The sequence below is a fragment of the Carlito syrichta genome, unplaced genomic scaffold (genome assembly GCF_000164805.1).
Source record: "Carlito syrichta isolate Samal-C Ts95f unplaced genomic scaffold, Tarsius_syrichta-2.0.1 Scaffold313403, whole genome shotgun sequence".
Taxonomy (NCBI): domain Eukaryota; kingdom Metazoa; phylum Chordata; class Mammalia; order Primates; family Tarsiidae; genus Carlito; species Carlito syrichta.
In genome coordinates this window covers 98,562-120,852 of record NW_007257499.1, presented here as the reverse complement: position 1 = coordinate 120,852, position 22,291 = coordinate 98,562, and the positions used below count along the sequence as shown (strand labels likewise).

The 22,291-nt window shown below is 45.3% G+C and overlaps 1 protein-coding gene across 1 annotated transcript in view; it reads left to right on the top strand.

Moving 5' to 3' along the window:
* Positions 1–22,291, top strand: part of ARHGAP22 (Rho GTPase activating protein 22) — a 167,032-nt gene that overhangs the window by 116,006 nt on the left and 28,735 nt on the right. Inside the window, exon 4 of the mRNA XM_021718760.1 lies at positions 16,725–16,853. Coding sequence (XP_021574435.1) covers positions 16,725–16,853 — 129 coding nt within the window. The remainder of the gene's footprint in view (positions 1–16,724; positions 16,854–22,291) is intronic.

The following is a 22,291-nucleotide window of genomic DNA, read 5'->3' as shown; positions in this document are numbered from 1 at the left end:
AAAAAAAAAAAAAAAAAAAGAAGTGAGGGGTCCTTTCTCAGATGTCTCCTGTGTCTAAGTGGCTATAACTCTAATCTTAGGGTAGCTTGTTAAATGGAACCATTTTTCATTTCTTTCAATATCTTCTTCAAGCTGGATACAGTAGTACAAGCCTGTAGTGACAGCTACTCAGGAGATTAAGGCCGAAGGATCACTTGAGTCCAGGAGTTTGAGACTGCAGTGTGCTTTGATCATACCTGTGAATAGCCATTGCATTCCAGCCTGGGCAACATAGTGATACCCTGTCTCTAAAAAAACAAACAGATAAACAGCAACAGAAAAACTCAAAACTTCTTTAATGTGTGATAAATACGTTTTTCTTTCAGTGGCTACATGTGATTCCATCACGTTTATGTATCCCGGCATACCAGTTTACTAAGCTCTTCCCCTGCTTTGGACATGATGTTGCTTCTAATATCATATTGGGTTTTGTTATTGCTTGCTTATTTGGGTGTTTTTGTGTTCTGAAACATTGAGTGTACACTCTGTGGTCACTTTTCTTCTTAGGCCAACAGGAATTTTACTTTGGCTCTAGTTCATCAGAGGTGCTATTGTGTGTCCAGAGCAGGGTGTGAGAACTCCACAAAGGATAGGGTGGAGGGCTGGCTGTGGGGAGGCTACAGTGGGGCCACTGTGAGCTGACTGCTTGGGGCTTGAAGGAGAGGCTCTAAATCTCCGTGCTGGGACTGGTGGTGTTGGGATACGCTTCACTGACTCCTGGCCTAGGGAAGGGGGGCCAGAAGGGCTTTCATGTGGTGTAATGAGAGGCCTTGAAGACCTTGAAGGGTGCCCAGCATCCTTCCTTCTGCTCAGGGGCCTTTGTTCTTTGCCTAGAAATAAAAGAAATCTCAGCCAGCACATCCCAAAGAGGAGAGGGGCTGACAAGGTTTCCACATGCTGGTGCAGCTATGTTGGGTGTGATCTGCCCTCACTGCAGGGGATGGAGGACAGGTGGCAGAGGGACCCTGCCCGTCCCTATCCTGCTCAGGCCAACTTTCTCCTTTCATCACAGCTTCTCAGAAAACACAACACATGGGCTTCTCAGAAAACACAGCACATGGGCCCTTGATGACAAGCCAAGATAGATGCTACCTGCAGGGAGCCTTATGAAAGGTGGAGACCTGCCCTAGGGGCTGCATTCTCTTTCTTTGGGGTGCATGTATAGCAGCCCTAAGGGACAGATTGAAGCAGATCCCTAAAGGAACCATGGGTACCTGAAGTTTCTGCTGCTCACAGCCAATGTCTCCCCTTTTGCTATTTAGTCCTTTACCTCTCCCAGCCCCACTAGGAGGGCCCCTGGATCTTCTACTCAGTGACAGATAGCAACAAAGCTTGGGGCCTGCTGTGATGCTGCCCTTTGGGATGGAGCAAAGTGTGTGCAGGGGGTGGATTTACTGAGGCTCTGAGGGTTGCCTTGAATGACAGGAACTACACCTGGGTCTGAGTTACTGTGACTGAGGAGGACCTGATAGGCAGGGTAGGTCCCCCTAGACAGCGAGACCCTTAGTTTCCTTTCTGTGTCCCTGGCAGTTCTCTGCCTCTTCCTTCCAGATCTTTCTGGAGAGGCTCCTTCCTTCCCTGCCTGCTCAGACTTGTATTGCAGTACACATCTGGGCCACAAACCACTGACACCTTACACAGCTGCATCTGACAATCCTACCCTCTCTCCTTCTTCAACATCCTCTTCCTTCCATCCCCTCTGCCTTCCCTCTTTTTGCTCTGCATTTATGACAATAAGAAAGGCTTTCTGGAAACAGGTGATTCATCAGCCTCCTTACATCCCTGGCTCAGGGCAGCTGAGAAGGGAGGCAGAAAGCAGAAAGCCCAGGTGCCCCCTAAGAACCCCACCTACTACTGCTCCCTGCTAAAGAGACAGAGCCATGACCTGGGGAGCCACCGCCTGACTGTGGCCCTGAAGCCTGTACAGGGGAGACAAAGTCAACCTCCCACTGCCCCCCAGAAGTGGGCTTCACTTTTCCAGCTAAGCAAGTACATCTAGCCTTTTTGGTAATTACTGCATGGGCAGCCCCAGCCCTGTATGTGTAGGTATCATATCATTTAGGTCCCATAATCACCCCCTCAAGGGCAGGTGAAAGGTGGTCAACACTGTAGGAGATCAGCTGGTATGTAGTTTCTCCTGACCTGCCATGGCCAGCTGGGTGCCTCTCCCTCTCGCCTGCACACAGCCCCATGTGACCAGTTGCAGCCAGAGCCTTCTGAACTAGGACCTGGAGAAAGCTAAGTATGCGTGGCTCACAAGCCAGTGGTATATGAGTCACCTTGAGTCCTACAGCCCAATCCCCAGAGGTGCACTACACAGTACTCCCACAACCAGGGAGTCTGTGAACTCCTTAGGGCAGGATGCAGGTGGGACTCCCCAAGTCCTGCACTGAACTAGGAAGGAGAATCTATAAAATGGTACCTCAGACACTTCAGTACAGATGACCTTAGCTAATGTTACTGGTTGTCTTCTTGCAAAGATTCTGGCAGGCACCAGGTGAAAGTGCAGCTGGCACCTGGGGACAGGGATCAGGTAACACCATGGAAAAGGTCAGATCCCGGCAGCTAAGGTGGAGAGAGCAGCCAGAAAAGGTGGCTCTGGGCTGGGAATTCTGGCTTTTCCAGTTCTTACCTGTGTTACTGTGGACAAGGAAGTCCGTCTCTCTGAGCCTCAATTTCTCTCCCTGTAAATTGAAAATCACCACACCTGTCTCACAAGTTGTGGAGAAGATAAAATGCCACAGTATCTGTGAGTATCTGGCACAGAGCTGGTGCATAGCAAGAGGCTAGTGCTGTTATTTAATATCATTATCATCCTCATCGTGATTACAATCAGAAGAGATGTGAGGATGTGCTCCACCAACTCCCCATTGTCCAGGCCTGAAGGCAGGAGACCCCAGAGGGGAAGGTTGGGCTTCAGACTGCATTTTGACAAGACGGGGATCGTATTCATCATCTCTTGCCAAAACTCAGTGGCTTAAAACACAAATATGACTGGGCGCAGAGGCTCACACCTGTAATCCCAGCAGTTAGGGAAGCGGAAGCAAGAGGATTGCCTGGGTTTGAGACTAGCCTGGGCAACTTGATAAGACCTCATCTCTACAATAAATCAAAAATTAGCCAGGCGTGGTGGTGTGAGCCTGTAGTTCCAGCTACTTGGAAGACTGAGGCAAAAGGATACCTGAGCCCAGCAGGTCAAGGCTGCAGTGGCCATGAGCATGACACTTCACTACAGCCTGGGTGACAGTGAGACTCCAACTCAAAACCAAAAACAAAAACAGACTAAACACAAACATTTATCTCACAGTTCTGGGTCAGGAATCTGGGGGTGGCTTTGCTGCATCCTCTGGCTCAGGGTCCCTCAAAGGCTGATCCAGGTGTTGGCTACAACTGTGGTCTTATCTGAAGGCTCAACAGAAGCTCAATCATGTGGCTGTTGGTAAGGGATGGTTTCTTGGGGGCTGTTGAATGGAGCTCTGTAGTCTGTTGTGACTGTTGACTGGAGGTTTCTCTCAGTTTCTTACCATGTGGGCCTCCCTGCAGGGCACTTATCTCTCCAGTTAGGGAAAGAACATGAGAGGAAAGCAAGATGGAAGCCGCAGTCTCTTTCTAACCTAATCTCAGAAGTGACACCCTGTCACTTTTTGCCGTGTTCCATTCATTAAAAGCAAGTGACTAGGTCCAGCCCATATTCAAAAGGAGTGATTATACAAGGACATGAATACCAAGTGGCAGGTTTGTTACCTTAAAGGCTGCCCACCCCAGGGACAGAGCCAGGAGCACAAACTTTGCAGCCAGACTGCCAGGAGCCATTCAGATCCTCTACCTTCAAGCATGGGTTGTGAGTGACAAATGCTTTAGGAGACCAGCGGGCAAGTCATTTTCCCTGGCTCACTAGGGGCAGTTAGAAAGCTTTACCTTACTAATCATGTGACCTCGGACAAATTACTCAACCTCCCCAAGCCTCTGTTTTCTCATCTGAAAAATGGGTATCGTAATTGGACCACTATATAGGGTTGTTTTGAGGATATTGAGCAAAAATATACAAAGCTCTTAGAGCAGTGCCCTACATATAGTAAGCACTCAATCAAAGTTGGATATCCTAATTAAGGGAGTTCACCTATCACTTTCACAGAGCCTTCCACATGCCCCATAGTGATCACTACCATATACTGAGCTTCTACCCTTTTTTAGTCTCTGGGAACACCAGGGAGAACAAGGTTTGCCTTCATAAGACATATATTTCTTTAGCCAAGACAATCAATAAACACATATACAAACAAATCAGCTGCTTTCCAATTGGGATAAGTTCTATAATAAAAGTAGCTGAGGCTAATTGGGCAGGAGAGGGCAGTTGCTTGACAAGGATTCTCTCATCCAGGGAAGGTGTCCTGAAAGTGAGCGAGTCAGCCATGCAAAGCTGAGAGAACAATATTCAGAGCACCTGAGAGATATTCTAGTGGTAATAGAGTAAGCTTGAAGGAGAGAGAGGGAGCCAGGGTGGCAGACAGCAGTATGTGGGCTGGTGGGGGGAGAACTGGTCAGAGGCCCAGGGTTTTATTCCCAGGACAGTAGGCCCTCTGAAGAGTTTAAGCTATTAAGCTATTATGTTTTGGTCTTAATTGGTGGCTTTTCTTTGTTGAAGGGGTGGGCAGATGGGTAGATGGATGGATGGATGGGTGAATGGACAGATGGACAGATGGACGGATGGACAGATAAATGGATAATTGGGGGAGATGGGTAGATTAACAGGTGGCATTAACACAAGCACAGCCTCTTGCTCTGTACTTGCAGAGTTTGGTGCCTTACTGCCTGCCCCGACCCTTCATGGATGCCCTGTGGTCCCCTGACACCGTGTCCTGGGAGGAGCGAATGGTGCTAGAGGAGAGGAGGCCATACTGGCAAGGGAGGTGCTTCCCACTCCCCTTGTCCCAGGGGTGAGGGAGGCATCATAAGCATGGCCGCTGATTTCATGGAAAGAATCCACAACAGCTAAGTTCAAATCCTGGCTGTGCCATTTCCCAGCAGGGTGACCCTGGGCCACAAGAAGCTTCCAGAGTATCAGCTTCTATGACACAAGGACCACAAAGCCTACCTATGGGGGCACTCATCAGGCACCACATGCACGGGCTGTGCCTAGCCCCTTATTTCTTTGTCTCATTCACTCCTCACCAGAACCCCAGAAGGGGGGGGGTCCAGTTATTGGCCTTGTTTTGCTTATTAAGAAATGGAAACAGAAAGATTAAGTAACTAGCTCAAGACCATGTGGCTGCTGAGCACTTATATCTAGCAGGCTCCTCCCATGATTTTATTAATCTCCACCAATTTGGTAAGGTAGGCTCCCCCACCTCCACCTGGAGAGGAGGACCCTGAAGCACAAAGCTGGCAGCACTGCTCTGGGGTTCCCACATGCTAGAGAAATGGGGGGTCGAGAATGCAGTGGAGGGAGCAAGCTTGGTGGCAGGCTGTGAGGCTACAGAACAGCCAGTTGGACTTCCCACCCGGGGATCCCAGCAAGTCCTACGCACCCCGCCCCAGACAGTCCCAGCTTTCAGGCACTGAGAAATGCAGAAGTTCCCCCGGAGAGACAAAAAGCCCCAACCCAGAGCCTCTGGGCAGAGCACAGGGGTAGCCGTGTGGCCACAGCCTTGCTGCTGGCAGTCATCTGCACCCTAACTCGCGCCTGACCGCTGTCCCTCCCACCACAGTCCTGTGTCTCCATACCATACCATGCCCTTCTGGCCCGTCAGACATCTGAAGAGGAGTAGGCATTTGCCCAGGGGTAAGTGGGCAGCCAGGGTCATGGGCAGGCTGTGGGGACTGGGCAGGGAGACTGGGAGGACAATTTACCCCTGAAGGGAGAGTGGAGTTTGATGACCTCAAGACAGTAAAGAGAAGTGAATGAGGATGGGGTTCCAGGCGGGTTAGCCTGTGCATCTGGCAGGGGTGGGCAGGTGAGAGACTGCCCCTGCGGATTCTGTACAGGAAGCTCCAGCTGGCTCATTGCCTAGAGCTGGCAGCAGGTATAGGATGGGTCTCAGGATGCCTGGCAGGGAGTGGTGGTAGGCAGAATAACGGTACACCAAAAACAACACACCACCAGCTCCAGTCTACAACCGTCCCTCACTGGAGCCACCAGCCACATGTGGCTACTGAGCACTTGAAATGTGGCTAGTCCAAATTGAGATATGCTGTTAGTACTAAATGCACACCAGGTTTTGAAGATTTGGTACATGTAAAATATCTCAGTAATTTTTAATTGACATGTTGACATTAACATTCCTATTTTGGATATACTGGAATAAGTGAAATATATTAAAAATAAATATACCTGCTCCTTTTTACTTTTTTAGCATAGCACATACAGCTCACATGCATCTCCATCTGGACCCTTGACTGTCAGTCTTGGGGATCTGGCTTCTGGGGCCCTCCCTGGGCTCCTGCTCCTCTGGACAGCCAGGAGTATGATAGTGGACCCTGTGGCAAATCAGACATTGCTGCTGCTGTCGCCTTTAAATGGTGACCTTATTTTTCTTTTTTTTAACATTTTTCATAAACTTTGGTAGAGAAGGGTTAAGTCAGATGTAATAGATTAAGTACATCAGAATGACAACATTTTCACCTGAATGTCATGGAATGAGTCCCGTGGGTTATGGTGGCTTACAAAATGCTTTCACACATAGCATTTACTTTTCTTTCTTTTTGTTGTGAAAATTTTCATATGAAAATGTTGAAAACCAGTGGTTGTCCTGGGATCTCTGCTAGGATCTGCTGGATTTTGAGCCTCCCTCTTTCCCCCAAAGCTGCTTGCTTGGGTGGGAAGAGGGACTCAAAAGGAATGCCTTAAGTTCAGGAACTCAGAGGGGAGAAAGCCTGACTGGGAAAAAGAGCTGGTCACCTGGGGCTTATGCACTTGAACAAGCCACAGGCTGAAGTAGTGAGCACAGAGTGGAGTTGGGACAGAGCCAGGCTGCCTGGGGTCATAGTTCACCGGTACATACATACAGAGTTCGTAGGTACTACGTGGGCATCTGAGTCTCAGTTTCCTTCCCTTTAAAGTGGGAATGATGACACCACTTTCCTCGGGATCCTGTGAGTGTTCAAACTTTTCCTTTTCATCAATTCGTTAATCTCATGCCTGCCTTGTGGTAAGTGCTTTATCTGTGTCAGTCTCCCTGGTTCTGCTGCTGCTACTGTTATGACTCTTCCATTCATCACAAGTTCCATGCATGCCCTCTCCATGCCTCTCCCTCTCTGGTGCTTTGCCTGCTGTGCTGGAGTTGCCTATAAACCAGACAAAGTGGGGGTGGGCTGGTAGTAAACAGTATAAATAAGCATGGCATGTAAACACATACAATACATTTGTATTTGTTGGCAATCCGTGCCATGGAAAAACGAAGGCTGAGAAGGTGCATGGGGTGTGGTGGATGATGCCTGGTGAGGTTTAAATCGCGTGGTCAGGAAGGATTCTCCAGGGAGGTGACATCTGAGGAAAAACCGAAGGAAGTGAGGGCATAAGCCATCTCAGTGTCTGAAACAATGACTTTCGGGGTCACAGCAGGAGGAAATGGAACAGCAGGTGCGAAGACCATGAAGTAGAACCATGCCGGGTGTATTTGAGGAACAGCAGAAGCAGAGGAGATAAAAGCAGGAGATGACGTCATAGAAGTAAGGGCAAGGAGGCCCTGAAGATCACTGTGAGGGCTTTGCTGAGATAGGCCTGCTGGGGCATATGGGGCAGAGGTGTGTGAGCTGGTTTGGGATCGTAACTGGGTTGCTGTGGTTGCTCTAATAGACAGTCAGGGGCAAGAGTGGGGGTCTGGAGACCATGTCAGTACTCCAGATGACGAATGATAGTGGCCTGGCCCAGCAGGGGAGTGAAAAGTGACTCGATTTTGAATATATTTCGAAGCAAGAGCCAATAGAACTTGCTGGTAGGAATGGTTATGAGATGAGACACTGGAGACGAGGGTGTGTCTGGTTTTTAGTTGAGTGACTAGTAGATGGGAGTTGCCACTCAGGGGAGGGTGTAGACAGATCCACAGATGGACTTTATATAGGTCTGGAGGGCAGGGGAGCAATGAATGGGGAATCATCTAGATGAGGACAGCATTTAAAACCCAAGACTGGATGAGCCCCCAGAGAACAATTAAAAGCAAGGGGGTGGGGGAAGAATTCAGGTGACTTAAACCTTTCTGTTTTGGGCACCTGATTGCCGGCCACTGAGATGGAACACAAGAGGGAACTGGTTTGATGGAAGATGTGCCACATTGTATCTGTGGGATGTCACATGACTAGGAAACTTTAAGTCACTTAGATTTACAGATCTGGTTGCTCTCTAGCAGTGATTCTTAGCCAGGGGCAGTTTTGCCCCCAAGGGACATTTGACAATGTATGGAGACATTTTGGTTGTCACAACTTGGGAGGGAGGGAGAAGTGGCTACTGGCATTTAGTGGGTAGAGGCCAGGGATGCTGCTAAAAACATCCTACTATGCATAGGACAGGCTTCTACACCCCAGGAAGAAGCCAGGCGCAGTGGCTCACACCTGTAATCCCAGCACTGTGGAAGGCAGAGGCGAGAGGATTGCCCGAACCCAAGGGTTTGAGACCAGCCTGGGCAACTCATGGCGAGACCTCGTCTCTAAAATAAATCAAAAAAATTAACTGGGCATGGTGGTGTGTGCCTGTAGTTCCAGCTACTTGGAAGGCTGAAGCGGAAGGATCACCTGAGCCCAACAAGTTGAGGCTGCGGTGGCCGTGAGTGTGCCGCTGCACTCCAACCTGGGTGAAAGAGTGAGATTCTTACTCAAAAAAAAAAAAAAAAGTAGAGGTGGGGCTGAGAAACCCTGCTCTATATTGTATTGAAATAATAAAAGTGAACAATTAGAGAATGCTTGCAGGCTCTCAAGTGATTCTCCCTGGCAAGGTGGGCACCTTCATTTTCTTTACCCTACAGGTACATGAGTCTGACATGTGGGAAGACTAAGTCACCGTATTCCACATGGTGGAGCTGAGGATTGATCTTTAGAGACTGGGCTCTAGCACTATTTAAGAGGATCTCAGATGCCTGTGATATGTAGTGGGGTGAGGTAGAAACACAGTGGCCACACAGATGGGTTAAAAAAGAAACGGTGAAAACCAGGAACAGTGGCAGTAGACCCTCACTTTTCATGCTGGATTTCTTTGTGAAATAGTTGCAGATATAATTTTTTAAAACTACAGCTAATATTGATGTTTCCTAAGTAATAAAGAAAAAGATAAGCGTAAGCAATTGAATGCTATAGAAAATGTCAAAGTTTGTTGTGGTAGCTCATTTTATCTTCCTTGTGCTCCCCTCCCTTGCCATAAAGGAGGCAAGGGAGAGAGAAAGGAATGAGTTTATGGGTGAACAAACCTGGGTTTGAATCCGGATCCCTCTAATTGTTTATTCATAAGTTAAATGTTTAACTTCTCTGAGTCTCAGTTTCTTCATCTGTAGAATGGGGACAGTAATACTCCTCCCTAGGTTGTTTTTGAGGACTACCTGTGACTATGCATGCTAAGCACCTAAGTGTTCCATACATAGTAAACCCTTAGATATGGTAATAAGACTTTCACTTCTAGACAAAATAAAGTAACAGGGAACTATTTGCCCTCCCACCTGCAACAACAACAATAAAAGGACAAAATATATGAAACAGTGCTTTCAAGATATAGAATGTTAGACAGTGAAGGACTGTGACCTCCAAAATACGGGAAACAAATGAGGTAATCCCTACACATGCCCCAGCTGACTGCCTTGAGAAGGCTTCCAGGCTGTGCTACAGGAAGGGGAAACCTAGGGAGAACCCACTGGACTCCGTGAGTTGAAGATATAGAGCTAAGAGTCCAGAGAGACCAAAACATCTAGAGTTTTCAGAATACATACTGAAGAAGAAAGAGGTGCACAGAGAGAAAACTCTCTTGAGAATTTAGCTGAGTACTCATTACTACATGCATGTGAGGAAACTACCCAAGGCTGTGGAAAGAACCACTAGAAAGAATTAGAGGCAACAGTGCCCACCCTAGCACAGGGCAGGGAATAGTGCCTGATCCCACCTGCCAGACCAGAAAACCTTGACTTGTGGGACATAAGATAGTATACACGGAGGGTTTTATTTCAGTTGTGATGAATAATTAGCTTTATGCTGAGCACTCTGGATCTACCTAATCAATCTTAGAAGCAAAATCTGTAAGGATCAAACTCTTTCCAAGAATCTAACTTTATCCCAGAAAAAGTCTCAAGAATATTCATAGGAATACAAACATATCCAGCACCCAACCATTTAAAAATTACAATGTCTGTACCTAATCAGAAATGCCAGGAATGAAAGAATCAGGAAAGTATAACTCATAATTAGGAGAAAAATCAATCAATTATAACAAGCCAAGAAATGACACAGATTTTAGAATTAGCAGACAAAGACATTAAAACAGTATTTTTGGTTTTGTTTTTATTTTTGAGTCAGAGTCTCACTTTGTTGCCACCCTCACAGCCGCTGCAGCCTTGAGCTGGTGGGTTCAGGCTATCCTTCCACCTCAGCCTTCCAAGTAACTGGAACCACAGGTGTGTGCCATCACACCCAGCTAATTGTTTTAATTTATTGTGGAGACAAGTTCTCGCCAAGTTGCCCAGCCTGGTTTAAAATCTCTGGGCTCAGGCCAGGTCCTCTTGCCTCCACCTCCCAAAGTGCTGGAGTTACAGGTGTGAGCCACCATGCCTGTCTGGCATTTAACCAGTTTTTATACCTGTATTCCACGTGGTCAAAAGTTAAGTAGAGAAATGAAAGATGTTTTTTTAAAAGACCTTAATTAAATTTCTGGAGATCTAACCTACAATGTATGGGATGAAAAATACATGAAGGGGTTAACAGCTTAATAGACAGAGAAAAATTGATATAGCAATAGGAATTATCCATAATAGTTTTCTATTGATGCTGTGACATATTACCATAAACTTAGTGACTTAAACAATACAAATGCATCTGACACAAGTTTACTAGGTTTAAATCAAGGTGTGAGTAGGCCCTAAGGTAGAATCCATTTTCAAACTTCCCAGCTTCTGGACATTGCCCTCATTCCTCAGCTCCTGATCTCCTTCCTCCATCTTTTTTTTTTTTTTTTTTGAGTTAGAGTCTCACTGTCGCCCAGACTGGAGTGCAGTGGCTGCTCCCGGCCACCGCAGCCTCGACCTGCTGTGCTTCAGCCATCCTTCCGCCTCAGCCTTCCAAGTAGCTGGAAGTACAGGCACGCGCTACCACGCCCGGCTAATTTTTTGATTTATTGTAGAGATGAGGTCTCACCAACTTGCCCAGGCGGGTCTTGAGCCCAGGGCTCAGGCAATCCACTCACCTCAGCCTCCCAAAGGCACGGGATTACAGGCTGAGCCACCGAGCCTGGCTGCTCTTCCTATTTTAAAGCCAACTGATTACCAACTTTAATTCCATCTGCAACTTTTATTTTTCTTTGCTATATAACCTATTTACAGGTTTCAGGAACTAGGAGGAGGATGTCCATGGGAGGCCGTTATTCTGCTACCACACTATTCAAAAATAAACCAGAGAGAAAAGAGAATTTAACAGAACATCAGTGATCTATGGGGTAACTTCCAGTTGCCTAATAAACATGTAATTGAAATCTCCCGGAGCCAGGTGCAGTGGCTCACGCCTGTAATCCCAGCACTTTGGGAGGCAGAGGCAAGAGGACTGCCTGAGCCCAGGGGTTTGAGACCAGCCCAGGCAGCTTGGCAAGATCTTGTCTCTACAATAAATCAAAAAAAAAAATTTTAGCCGGGCATGGTGGCACATACCTGTAGTTCCAGCTACTTGGAAGACTGAGGTGGAAGGATCACCTGAGCCCAGCAGGTTGAGGTTGTGGTGGCCATGAGCATGACACTGTACTCCAGACTGGGTGACAGAGTGAGACTCCGACTCACAAAAAAAGAGAAATCTTGAGTGGGGACCAAAAAAAAAAAAATTGAAATACTAATGTCTAAATTTTCCCAAATTTTATACTCTGGTTTCTCTTAATATGGCATATTTTTTTTGCTTTTTAAAAATATTTCAAATTTTATTAAAACTATAAACTCACAAATCTAAGAAGTTCAGTGACTTCCAAGTACAAGAAATGTGAAAACTACACTGAGGCACGTCATAATAAAATTACTCAAAACCAGTGAAATGGTAAAAAAGATAATTACAAAAATCAAGATGACAGCAAATTTCTTGTGAGAAACAATGCAAATAAGAAGCCAATTGAGCAACGTCTTTAAAGTAATGAGAGAAAAACATTTTCAACCTCGAAGTCTTTCCAGTGAAAATGTCTTTCAAAAATGAAAATGAGCCGGGCATGGTGGCTCACGCCTGTAATACCAGCACTTTGGGAGGTGGAGGTGAGAGGATTACCAGAGCCCATGGGTTCAAGACCAGCCTGGGCAACATGGTGAGACCTTATCTCTAAAATAAATCAAAAAATTAGCTGAGCATAGTGACACATACCTGTGGTTCCAACTACTTGGAAGACTGAGGAGGAAGGATCTCCTGAGCCAGCAGATCGAGACTAAGGTGGCCGTGAACAGTGTGCCACTACACTCCAGTCTGAGTGACAGAGTGAGACTCCGACTCAAAAAACAACAACAAAAAAATGAAAATGAAACAATGACTTCCACATTCAAAAACTGAAGGAATTCATCACCATTAGCTGCATACTGTAAGACATGTTAGAGGAAGACCTTCAGGCGTATGTAAAATAAATACCACATAGGAATCTGGATTTAGGCAAGGAAAAAAACAGCACTGTGGTAACTGCATGGGTAAATATATGTGCTTTTAAAAATAATTTAAATCTTTTCAGGAGATATTGGCTGTTAAAATAAAAATAACAACAATGTATTATGGAATGTATAAGAGCATATAACAGTAAAATGTATGCCAACCATGGCAAAAAGGTCAGGAAAGAAGAAATGGAAGTATACTCTCATAAGGTCTTTATACTATACATGAGGGGATATAATATCACTAATGTAGACTATGATGAGTTAAAGTTGTATACCATAAACCCTAAAGCAAAACAGAAGATATTTAAACCTAAGCATACTAGTAATCACATTGTAAATAAAGCTTGCCAGATTGGATTAAAAAAAAAACAAGATTCAACTCTATGCCTGATAAAAAATGAACTTAAAAGATAAAGACACAAATGAGTTAAAAATAAAAGGATAGAAGAAGATACATTATACTTACACTAATAAAAAGAAAGCTGGAATGACTACATTTAATTAAAGATTCCGGAGGAAAAGTATTACTAGGAATAAAGGTGGTCACTTCATAGTGAGATGGGTCACCTCATTGAGAGCATATAACAATACTAAACATTTATTCTCCTAATCACAGAGCTTCAAACTATGTGAAGCAAAAACTGATAAGAATACAAGAAGAAAATAGGCAAATCTAAAATTATAGTCAGTAATTTTAATAATCCTCTCAATAATTTATAGAGCAAATAGACAGAAAATCAGTAAGGATACTGAAGATTTAAACAAAACTAGCACCAACTAGGCCTAATTGACAACACTTAACCATAGCAGAATAATTTCTCTCAGTGCACACATAACAGTTACCAAGATAGACCATTCTGGACCCAAAACAAGTTTGTTTTTTGTTTTTTGTTTTTGAGTTGGAGTCTCACTCTGTCGCCCAGACTGGAGTGCAGTGGCCGCTCCCGGCCACCACAGCCTCGACCTGCTGGGCTCCGGTGATCCTTCCGCCTCAGCCTTCCAAGTAGCTGGAACTACATGTGTGCGCTACCACACCCAGCTAATTTTTTGATTTATTGTAGAGATGAGGTCTCGCTGCCCAGGTGGGTCTTGAACCCACAGGCTCAGGCAATCCACTCACCTCAGCCTCCCAAAGGCGCGGGATTACAGGTTGAGCCACCGAGCCTGGCTCCAAAACAAGTTTTAATAAATTTTAAAGGGCTTAAGTCGTACAATATATGTCCTCTGACCACAATGGCACTACATTTAAAAATCAGCAACAGAAAGTTTTCCAGAAAATTCCTTCAAATTTGGAAACTAACATACTTCTAAATAACCCATAGATCAAAGAAATCCAAAGGAAAATTAGAAGGTATTTTGAACTAAATTAAAAAGGAAACACAACATATTAAAATTTGGGGAATATCTCTAAAGCAGTAGTTAGGGGGACAATTTTAGCACTGAGCCCTGTAAGAAACTAGAAAAAGACCAAGTTAAACCCAAAGACAGCAGAGGATGAGAAATAATAAAGACCAGAGTGGAAATCAATAAAATAGAACACAAGTTGGCAACCTGCAATCTATGGAATGATCACCTATTTTTGTAAATAAAGTTTTATTTACAAACATGTCCTTTCATTCATAGTGTCTATGGTTTCTTTTGCACTGTAACAGCAGAGTGGAGTAGTTGTGACAGAGACTATATGGCCTAAAAACCTAAAATATTTACCATCTAGCCCCTTTTTTAAAAGTTTGCTAATCAGAAAAGCAATAGACAAAGTCAGTAAAAACAAAAAGCTGTGTTTTTTTTTTTTGTTGTTGTTTTTGATCAATCAAATTGGTAAACCTCTAGCAAGACTACTAAGGGGAAAAAGAGAGAAGTTATACATTACCAATATCAAAAGTGAGAGAGATGACATCACTACAGATTCTTTAAATAGTAAAAAGATAATAAATATTATGAACAACTTTATGCTATTATATTGGATAACTTGTGAAATGGACAAATTTCTTGAAACACACAAACTAGTAAAGTTCACTAAAGAAGAAATAGATGTACATATTAAATAAATTGAATTTTTTATTAAAGACCTTCCCATAGAGAAAATTCCAGACCTATTTGGCTGCACTGGTGAATTCTACCAAATATTTAAGGAAGAAATAATAGCAATTGTATATGAACTTCCAACAAATTGAAAAGGAGGAAATACTTAACAGCTTTCTTATTCTAGGAGGCCAGTGTTATCTTGACACCAAAACCAGACAAAGGTATTATAGAAAAAGAAAACTGTAGGCCAATATGTCTCATGAATATACATGGAAAGTCCTCAACAAAATTTTAGCAACTCAAATTAACAATATATAAAACAGATAATATATTGTTCCTAAGTGGGATTTATTTCAGGAATGCAAGGTTGGCTTAGCATTTGAAAATCTATCAATGTAATTCATTAAAACACTAATAAAGTTATATCATTATTATAATAGATGCAGAAAAGACATTTGACAAAAATCCAACATCCACTCATGATAAAAACTCTCAGCAGCCAACTGATTTTTGGCAAAGGTGCACTCTTCAATCAGTAGTGCTGGGGAAACAATATCCATATGCAGAGGAATGAAACTAGACTCCTATCTCTCACAGTAGGCAAAATATCAACTCAAAATGGATTAAAGACTTAAACATAAGACTTGAAATTATAAAACTACTAGAAAAAAAACACAGAAGAAATACTCTAGGATGTTGGTCTGGCAAAAACTTTGTGGCTAAGACCCCCCCAAAACACAAAAATAGACAAATGGGACTATATTAAACTAAAAAGCTCTGCACAGCAAAGGAAACAATCAACACAGTGAAGGAAGAATTTTTTTTTTTTTTTTTGAGTTGGAGTCTCGCTCTGTCGCCCAGACTGGAGTGCAGTGGCCGCTCCCGGCCACCGCAGCCTCAACCTGCTGGGCTCCAGCGATCCTTCTGCCTCAGCCTTCCGAGTAGCCGGAATTACAGCGCATGCTACCATGCCTGGCTGATTTTTTTGATTTATTGTAGAGATGAGGTCTCGCTGCCCAGGCGGGTCTTGAACACGCGGGCTCAGGCAATTCACTCACCTCAGCCTCCCAAAGGTGCGGGATTACAGCCTGAGCCACTGAGCCCGGCTGGAATAATTTGTTAATGAGAGAAAATATTTGCAAACTATTGATTCAACAAGGGACTAATATCCAGAATATACAAGGAACTCAACAGTTGAAAAAAGAAAAAAGAAAAGAAAAAATCTCATCAAAATGTGGGGAAAGGATCTGAATAGACATTTATCAAAGAAAACACAGAAATGGTCCACAGGTATATTTTAAAAATGCTCACCATCACTACTTATCAGGTAAATACAAATCAAAACCACAGTGAATATAATCTCGCCTCAGTTAGAATAGCTATTATGAAAAAGACAAAAAATAGCAGATGCTGGCAAAGATGCTGAGAAAAGAGAACTCATACACTTTTGGTTGGAATGTAAATTAGCACAGTCACTCTGAAAAACAGTATGGAGATTTCTCAAAAAACTAAAAATAAAACTACCATACAATGTAGCAGTCCTTCTCCTGGGTATTTATCCAAAGGAAAGGAAATCAGTATATCAAAGGGACACACTTCTCTGAAATAGCCTAAAATTTGCATGCTTTTTTTTCTAATAGTGCCACGGGATGCTTTGAATGATTTCTATTTTGATATGGAAGAATAAAAAAGTGAGACAGGGATGGGCTGCAAATAGACCCAAAGCTCAACTGGTGCTAGAGGGTTTTGGAGAGCACCCCGAGGGAGTAAAGCTGACCAGCACCGGGGCTGGAGTGCATGCTGTGGGAGGGGACTTGCGTCCCACACAGGGATGATGCAGTAAGCCTGTGTCTCGCTGTCTTGCAGGTGGTGCCAGGGAGAGGGAGAAGGTGCCAGCCAACCCAGAGGCGCTCCTGCTTATGGCCAGCTCCCAGCGAGACATGGAGGACTGGGTGCAGGCCATCCGCCGGGTCATCTGGGCCCCGCTTGGCGGAGGTACTGCCCATAGTTCGCATGCCCACCCTCTAGAACCCTTGCCTCCAGGTAATCACGACCCCTCCACCCTGAGTCCAAAAGGCCCCAGTGACTTGGGACTTGCTGCCTGCATCCTGTGCTTCTTACAGTGGGCTGACCTTTCTGCTACCAGCCCTCAAGAATCACCCTTCCCACCTGTGTAGCAAGCAGGCCCTGGCAGGGGAAATCAGGTCCAATTTTCAAAAACATGTCCTCCTCCCACCAGAATCCTGTGGCTTATGTGTATGTGAATGATTTCTAATTTGATATGGGAAAATGACAAAGTGAGGCTAAAGGAGAAAAGAGAAAACTGGAAAGGGCCCCAAAGAAAGCTGTGTGAGGTGTGACAGGGATGGGCTGTGAAATATAACCCAAAACTCAACTGTTGCTAGAAGGTTTTGGAGAGCACCCCCAGGGAGTAAAACTGACCAGTGCTGGGTCTGGAGAGCCCTCTGTGGGCAGGGGTTCAGCGAGACTAAGGGAATCCTGACCCCCTGCTAGATGCTGAGTGGGTGTGAGGTGGTCTGCACACAGGCCGGAAGTAAGCCATGTGCTCATGGGGTTTGTATCAGATGCCCAGGCCTTACTTCCTTCCCTTCTGCTTCTGTTGCTGTAGCCACATGGGGACCCTGTTGTGCCCACCAAGCCCACTCCCTGTCCCTGATCTGAAAGCAATGGTTGCCATGTATTTACTTCCTCTGTGATTCAAAAACATTTATTGGGTGCCTAAAGCATACCATATCTTGTTCCAAGCAATAAGAATTCGGTGATAAAATAGGCCATGCCTCCTCCTTCCCTCGTGAATGGAGAGTCTCTGTGGCAGAGAGACTGTAGACAAGTACAAGTGTTTCGTGTTGTCCAGTAGTAAGAAATGCAATGAAGCCATGTAAACCTTAGTGAGAGGACAAAGGAGATGGTTAGTTGGAATGACCCAGCAGGCTTAATGAAGTGATCAGTGGAGCCAGAGGTGTGTGTGCTGGGGAAGAACATTCTGGCAGAGGGACTGACAACTGCAAAGACCCTGTGGTAGGAACGAATTATGGGAACCCAAAACATGTGAAGAAGACCAGTGGGTCCGAGGGAGTGAAGACCAGGAGAGTAGGAAGGCCTGAGGTGACAAACATCACCAGGGCCTTGGGACCATGGTAGGAATTTCAGATTTTGTTCTAAATGCAATGGGGCACCAAGAGGGCTCTGAGCAGGAAACACACAGGATCTGACTTTAATTGATAAAAGGAGCCCTCTGGCCACTATATGAGGAGTGAGCAATAGAGGAACAGGAGTGGTTGCAGCAGGCTAGAACAGACATGGGATAGTCACATGGGGTGGGAGTAGAACAGATGGCACAGATGGCCAGCTGCAGGTTCATTCTGAAGGTAGAGCTACCAGCTTTTGCCTGTGGTCTGAACATGGAGTACGAGAAAAAGGAAAGCCAGCCATGCAGTTTCTGTCTCTAGGCTGGCCTCTGTGTGAAGTCACCATGAAGAACTTTCATGATGGGATCACCATGCCAGAGGGCCCAGAGCCACCAACTCCCTACTGAATGTGGAGACAAGAGGTCTGAAGACTGGCCAGGCTCTGATCATACCAACCATGGATGTCCTCATTCTTTCTTTTTTATTTTTGAGTAGGAGTCTTGCTGTGTTACCCAGGCTGGAGGGCAGTGGCATGCTCCTGGCAACTGCAGCCTTGACTTGCTGGGTTCAGGCGATCCTTCCGCCTCATCCTTCTAAGTAGCTGGGACTACAGGCACACGCCACCACATCCGGCTAATTTTTTGATTTATTGTGGAGATGGAGTCTCACCAAGTTGCCCAGGCTGGTCTTGAACCCATGGGCTCAGGCAATCCTCTCACCTCGTCCTCCCAAAGTGCTGAGATTATAGGCATGAGCCACCGCGCCTGGCCTCTCACTCTTTCTATAAGGTGTTTGATTGGCACACAGTCCAGGCAGGCACAGACCCGCACCTTTGGGGCATCTGAGCCCATCTCCAGATCTAGCAAGCTCTAATCCCCTACCTTTGCTCCTCACCTCACCCACTCTCCTCTCCCATCCCTGGCAATGGCCTGTCTGACCATCTTTCACTGACCATAAATCCCTTATGTAGAATTGTTACTATAACATTAAAGTTGTCCTCTTGGGCTCGATCAATGGATCAATGGTATCACACTGTCAGCTATGGCCTCTGTGAACCCTGATGGTTATAGCACATTTGACCTACAGCCTCAGCTTTATGACCTGGGAAGGCTTCAGCTCACCCAGGGACTTCTACAGCCTGTTAAGGACTTTCTTTGGTGCAGGGTTGTTGAAAATAAACTGGTAAACAGAAAAGAAACCAGAAGCAGACACCTATGTAACTGGACTTTAATTTATGACATGTAGCATCTATAAGCACTGCGAAAAGGAGAATACCATCATGATCTTGGGGTAGAGAAAAACGTTTTAATGAATTACAAAAAGCACTAATCTGTTAGGAAAAGTTTGATACATTGTACAAGATAAAATGAAGAGCGTCTGTTCTTTAAAAGGTAGATTAAGAGAATGAAGAGATAAGCTGTAGATTAGAAGAATGTGTATGCAGCACGTACAACTATCAAATGACTCACTCCCCAAACTCCTACAAATCACTGAGGCATACACAGACAAGCCAGTACAGACATGGTCAAGAGACATGACTAGGCACTTCCCAAAAGAAGAAATCCTCATGACCAATGAATATAGGCAATAGTGCTCAACCTCATGAGTAATCAGAGAAATGCAAATTAAACCACAAGGTGATGCTTTTATTCACCTACCAGAATGACTAAATGAAAAAGATGGATGGTTTCAAGTAGTGGTGAGGATAGGAAGTTACAGAAGCTTGCACAAATTGCTAGGGAAATTGTTTGGCAATATCTGCTAAAGTGGATGTTGTGCACATCTGTGTGCCAGCAATTTTTTGTGAGGCATGTCCTCAACAGAAGTTTGGTATGCCAGGAGACTTGGACACATGGATATTCATAGCAGTCTTGTTAATGACAACCTGGCACGAACCCAAGCACTCAGCAACAATAAAGTGGATGAATAACTGCTTCATTCTTACAGTGGTAACTTTATGATGAGAATGAACTGACTACAGCTCCACCCAGTAACATGCATGAATCTTAAGACAAGAAGCCAAACAAAAAAAATAACATGCTGTATGATTCTACTTAAAGTTGAAACAAAGGGTAGACATAAACTGTATTATTTATATATAGATAGGCAGCAAAAATATGAAGAAAAGCAAAGAAATGAATGTCATTACAGTCAGGATAGTAGGGAGGAAGAGGCTAAGATGGGGCCGAGGAAGGGGTATAGGTTTCTGGAATGTTCTCTGGCTTACTTGAGTAGTAACAGCTGATCCTCTTACAATAACATCCATCTGCACACTGATGCTTTAAATAGTTATTTGAATTTGTGCAGAAAAGATTAAAAAATGGAACACAGAAAGGTGACAAACTTAGAGGTCAAAGAGGTGAAATAACTTTTCCAAGATGATACAGCCAGTTAGGAAGCAGAACTGAGAAATGAAGATGGATGTTCTGACTCCAGAAGCCGTGCTTGATCCCGGCCAAAGTGGCCTGTCCAAGATCTCTGCTCAGTGGTCCTGTTTTCCCTGCCAAATGCCCATCTCCCTCTCTGCTTGCTCAGAATGGGGACCTTCAGCAGAATCCCACGAGGAATTCAGACTCACCCCTCCCCCTGACCAAGATACATCTGCCTTCCCAGGCTGTGTGCTGAAGTACTCTCCAGCTTAAAACAGGAACCGCCATCAAAGGCGCTTATCTCCTTTCTACCAGAAGTACAGAGGAAACAGAAATCTCAGGAGTTAAGGATGCCAAGCGTGTCTGGGCACGCAAGGCGCTTGCAGGTGAGCTCTGTTAGCCCCTAAAGGTTTCCTGGTGGAGCTGTTATTAGCATGGATCCCCTGGAAAGGAGGCTTAGAGGATCAGTCTTTTCTTTTGCTGTTTCATAACGGAGCCATGGACCCTTCCCAGTGTTTGCTCTGGCAGTGGGCGGGCCACCTCTGACATACTCGAGTACTGCAGAAGTGAGGGCCTGGTCATCCTCACAAGAAGATGGTGGCAGGCCAGTGCTTAGGAGAGCCTGTCGCTGCTGGTGACCTGCCCAGTGGTAGCCCTGGCTGGCGTACCTCTCATGTGGGCATTCATTTAGTCATCAACCAATCTGTCATGAAGTTGAGAATGTATTCTAGAGAATGGGGAGACAGCGGAAGCAGGACAGACAAGGCCCCTGCCCTCATGGAGCTCATGCACTAGTACAGGAGGTGGGTGACCAGTAAGCTAAGGAGACCCATCGTAGGTGAGATGGTGGTGTGCGCAGTGGGGACAGAGGAGATAGGGAGGTGTGCAGGAGTGATGGGAGGTCAGAGTTTGGTGACTTTGGAATAAAGGAGAAGAAAAGGTAAGTGACAGCACAGGCATAGGAAGGAGGTCCTTGCTGGAAAAGCAGCAAGAAGACCAGTGTGACCAGAGTGGAGTGGATGAAGGAGAGAGGGGAGGAGAGAGACCAGAAAGGAAATGGCCTTGTAGTCATACTGGGGCTGTTAGTGCCTCATGGTTGAAACAGAGAAGTGGCAGAGCCTGATCCGGGTTGGACCAGGATCCCTCTGGCTGCTGTGTTGAAAAGAGACCAAAGTAGGGCAAGGAGAGAATCAGAAGGCTACTTAGGAGCTCCTTATGAAGTAATGCAGGTGAAGGTGAGGGCAGCCTGGCCTGATGGTGGCAGTGATAAGAAAGTAATTGAATCCTTGATTTATTTTGAAGGTAGAGCCAGTAGTATTCACCTGCTGGGATGGAAGAGAGGTGTTTGAGAATGAATAAGAGAAGTTAAGGGTAATTCTTGGGTGTTTTGATCTAAGCAACTAGAAGGATAGGTTGGCCATTGACCAAGAAAGACTGACCACAGGAATTGCAGTTGTTTGGAAGGAAGATTGGGGCTTAGTTCCAACTCCTTTAAGAAGTTTGTTATAAAGGAAAAGAGAAATGGGACAGCAGCTACAGGGGGTAAGTCAGGTAAAGAGGAGTTTTGTTTTTTTTTTTTTTTGAGTTGGAGTCTCACTCTGTCACCTAGACTGGAGTGCAGTGGCCGCTCCCGGCCACCGCAGCCTCGACCTGCTGGGCTCCGGTGATCCTTCCACCTCAGCCTTCCAAGTAGCCGGAACTACAGGCATGCGCTACCAAGCCCGGCTGATTTTTTGATTTATTGTAGAGATGAGGTCTTGCTGCCCAGGCGGGTCTCGAACCCACGGGCTCAGGCAATCCACTCACCTCAGCCTCCCAAAGGCGTGGGATTACAGGCTGAGCCACCGAGCCCGGCAGGAGTTTTTTTTTTTTTTTTGAGTTGGAGTCTCACTCTGTCACCCAGACTGGAGTGCAG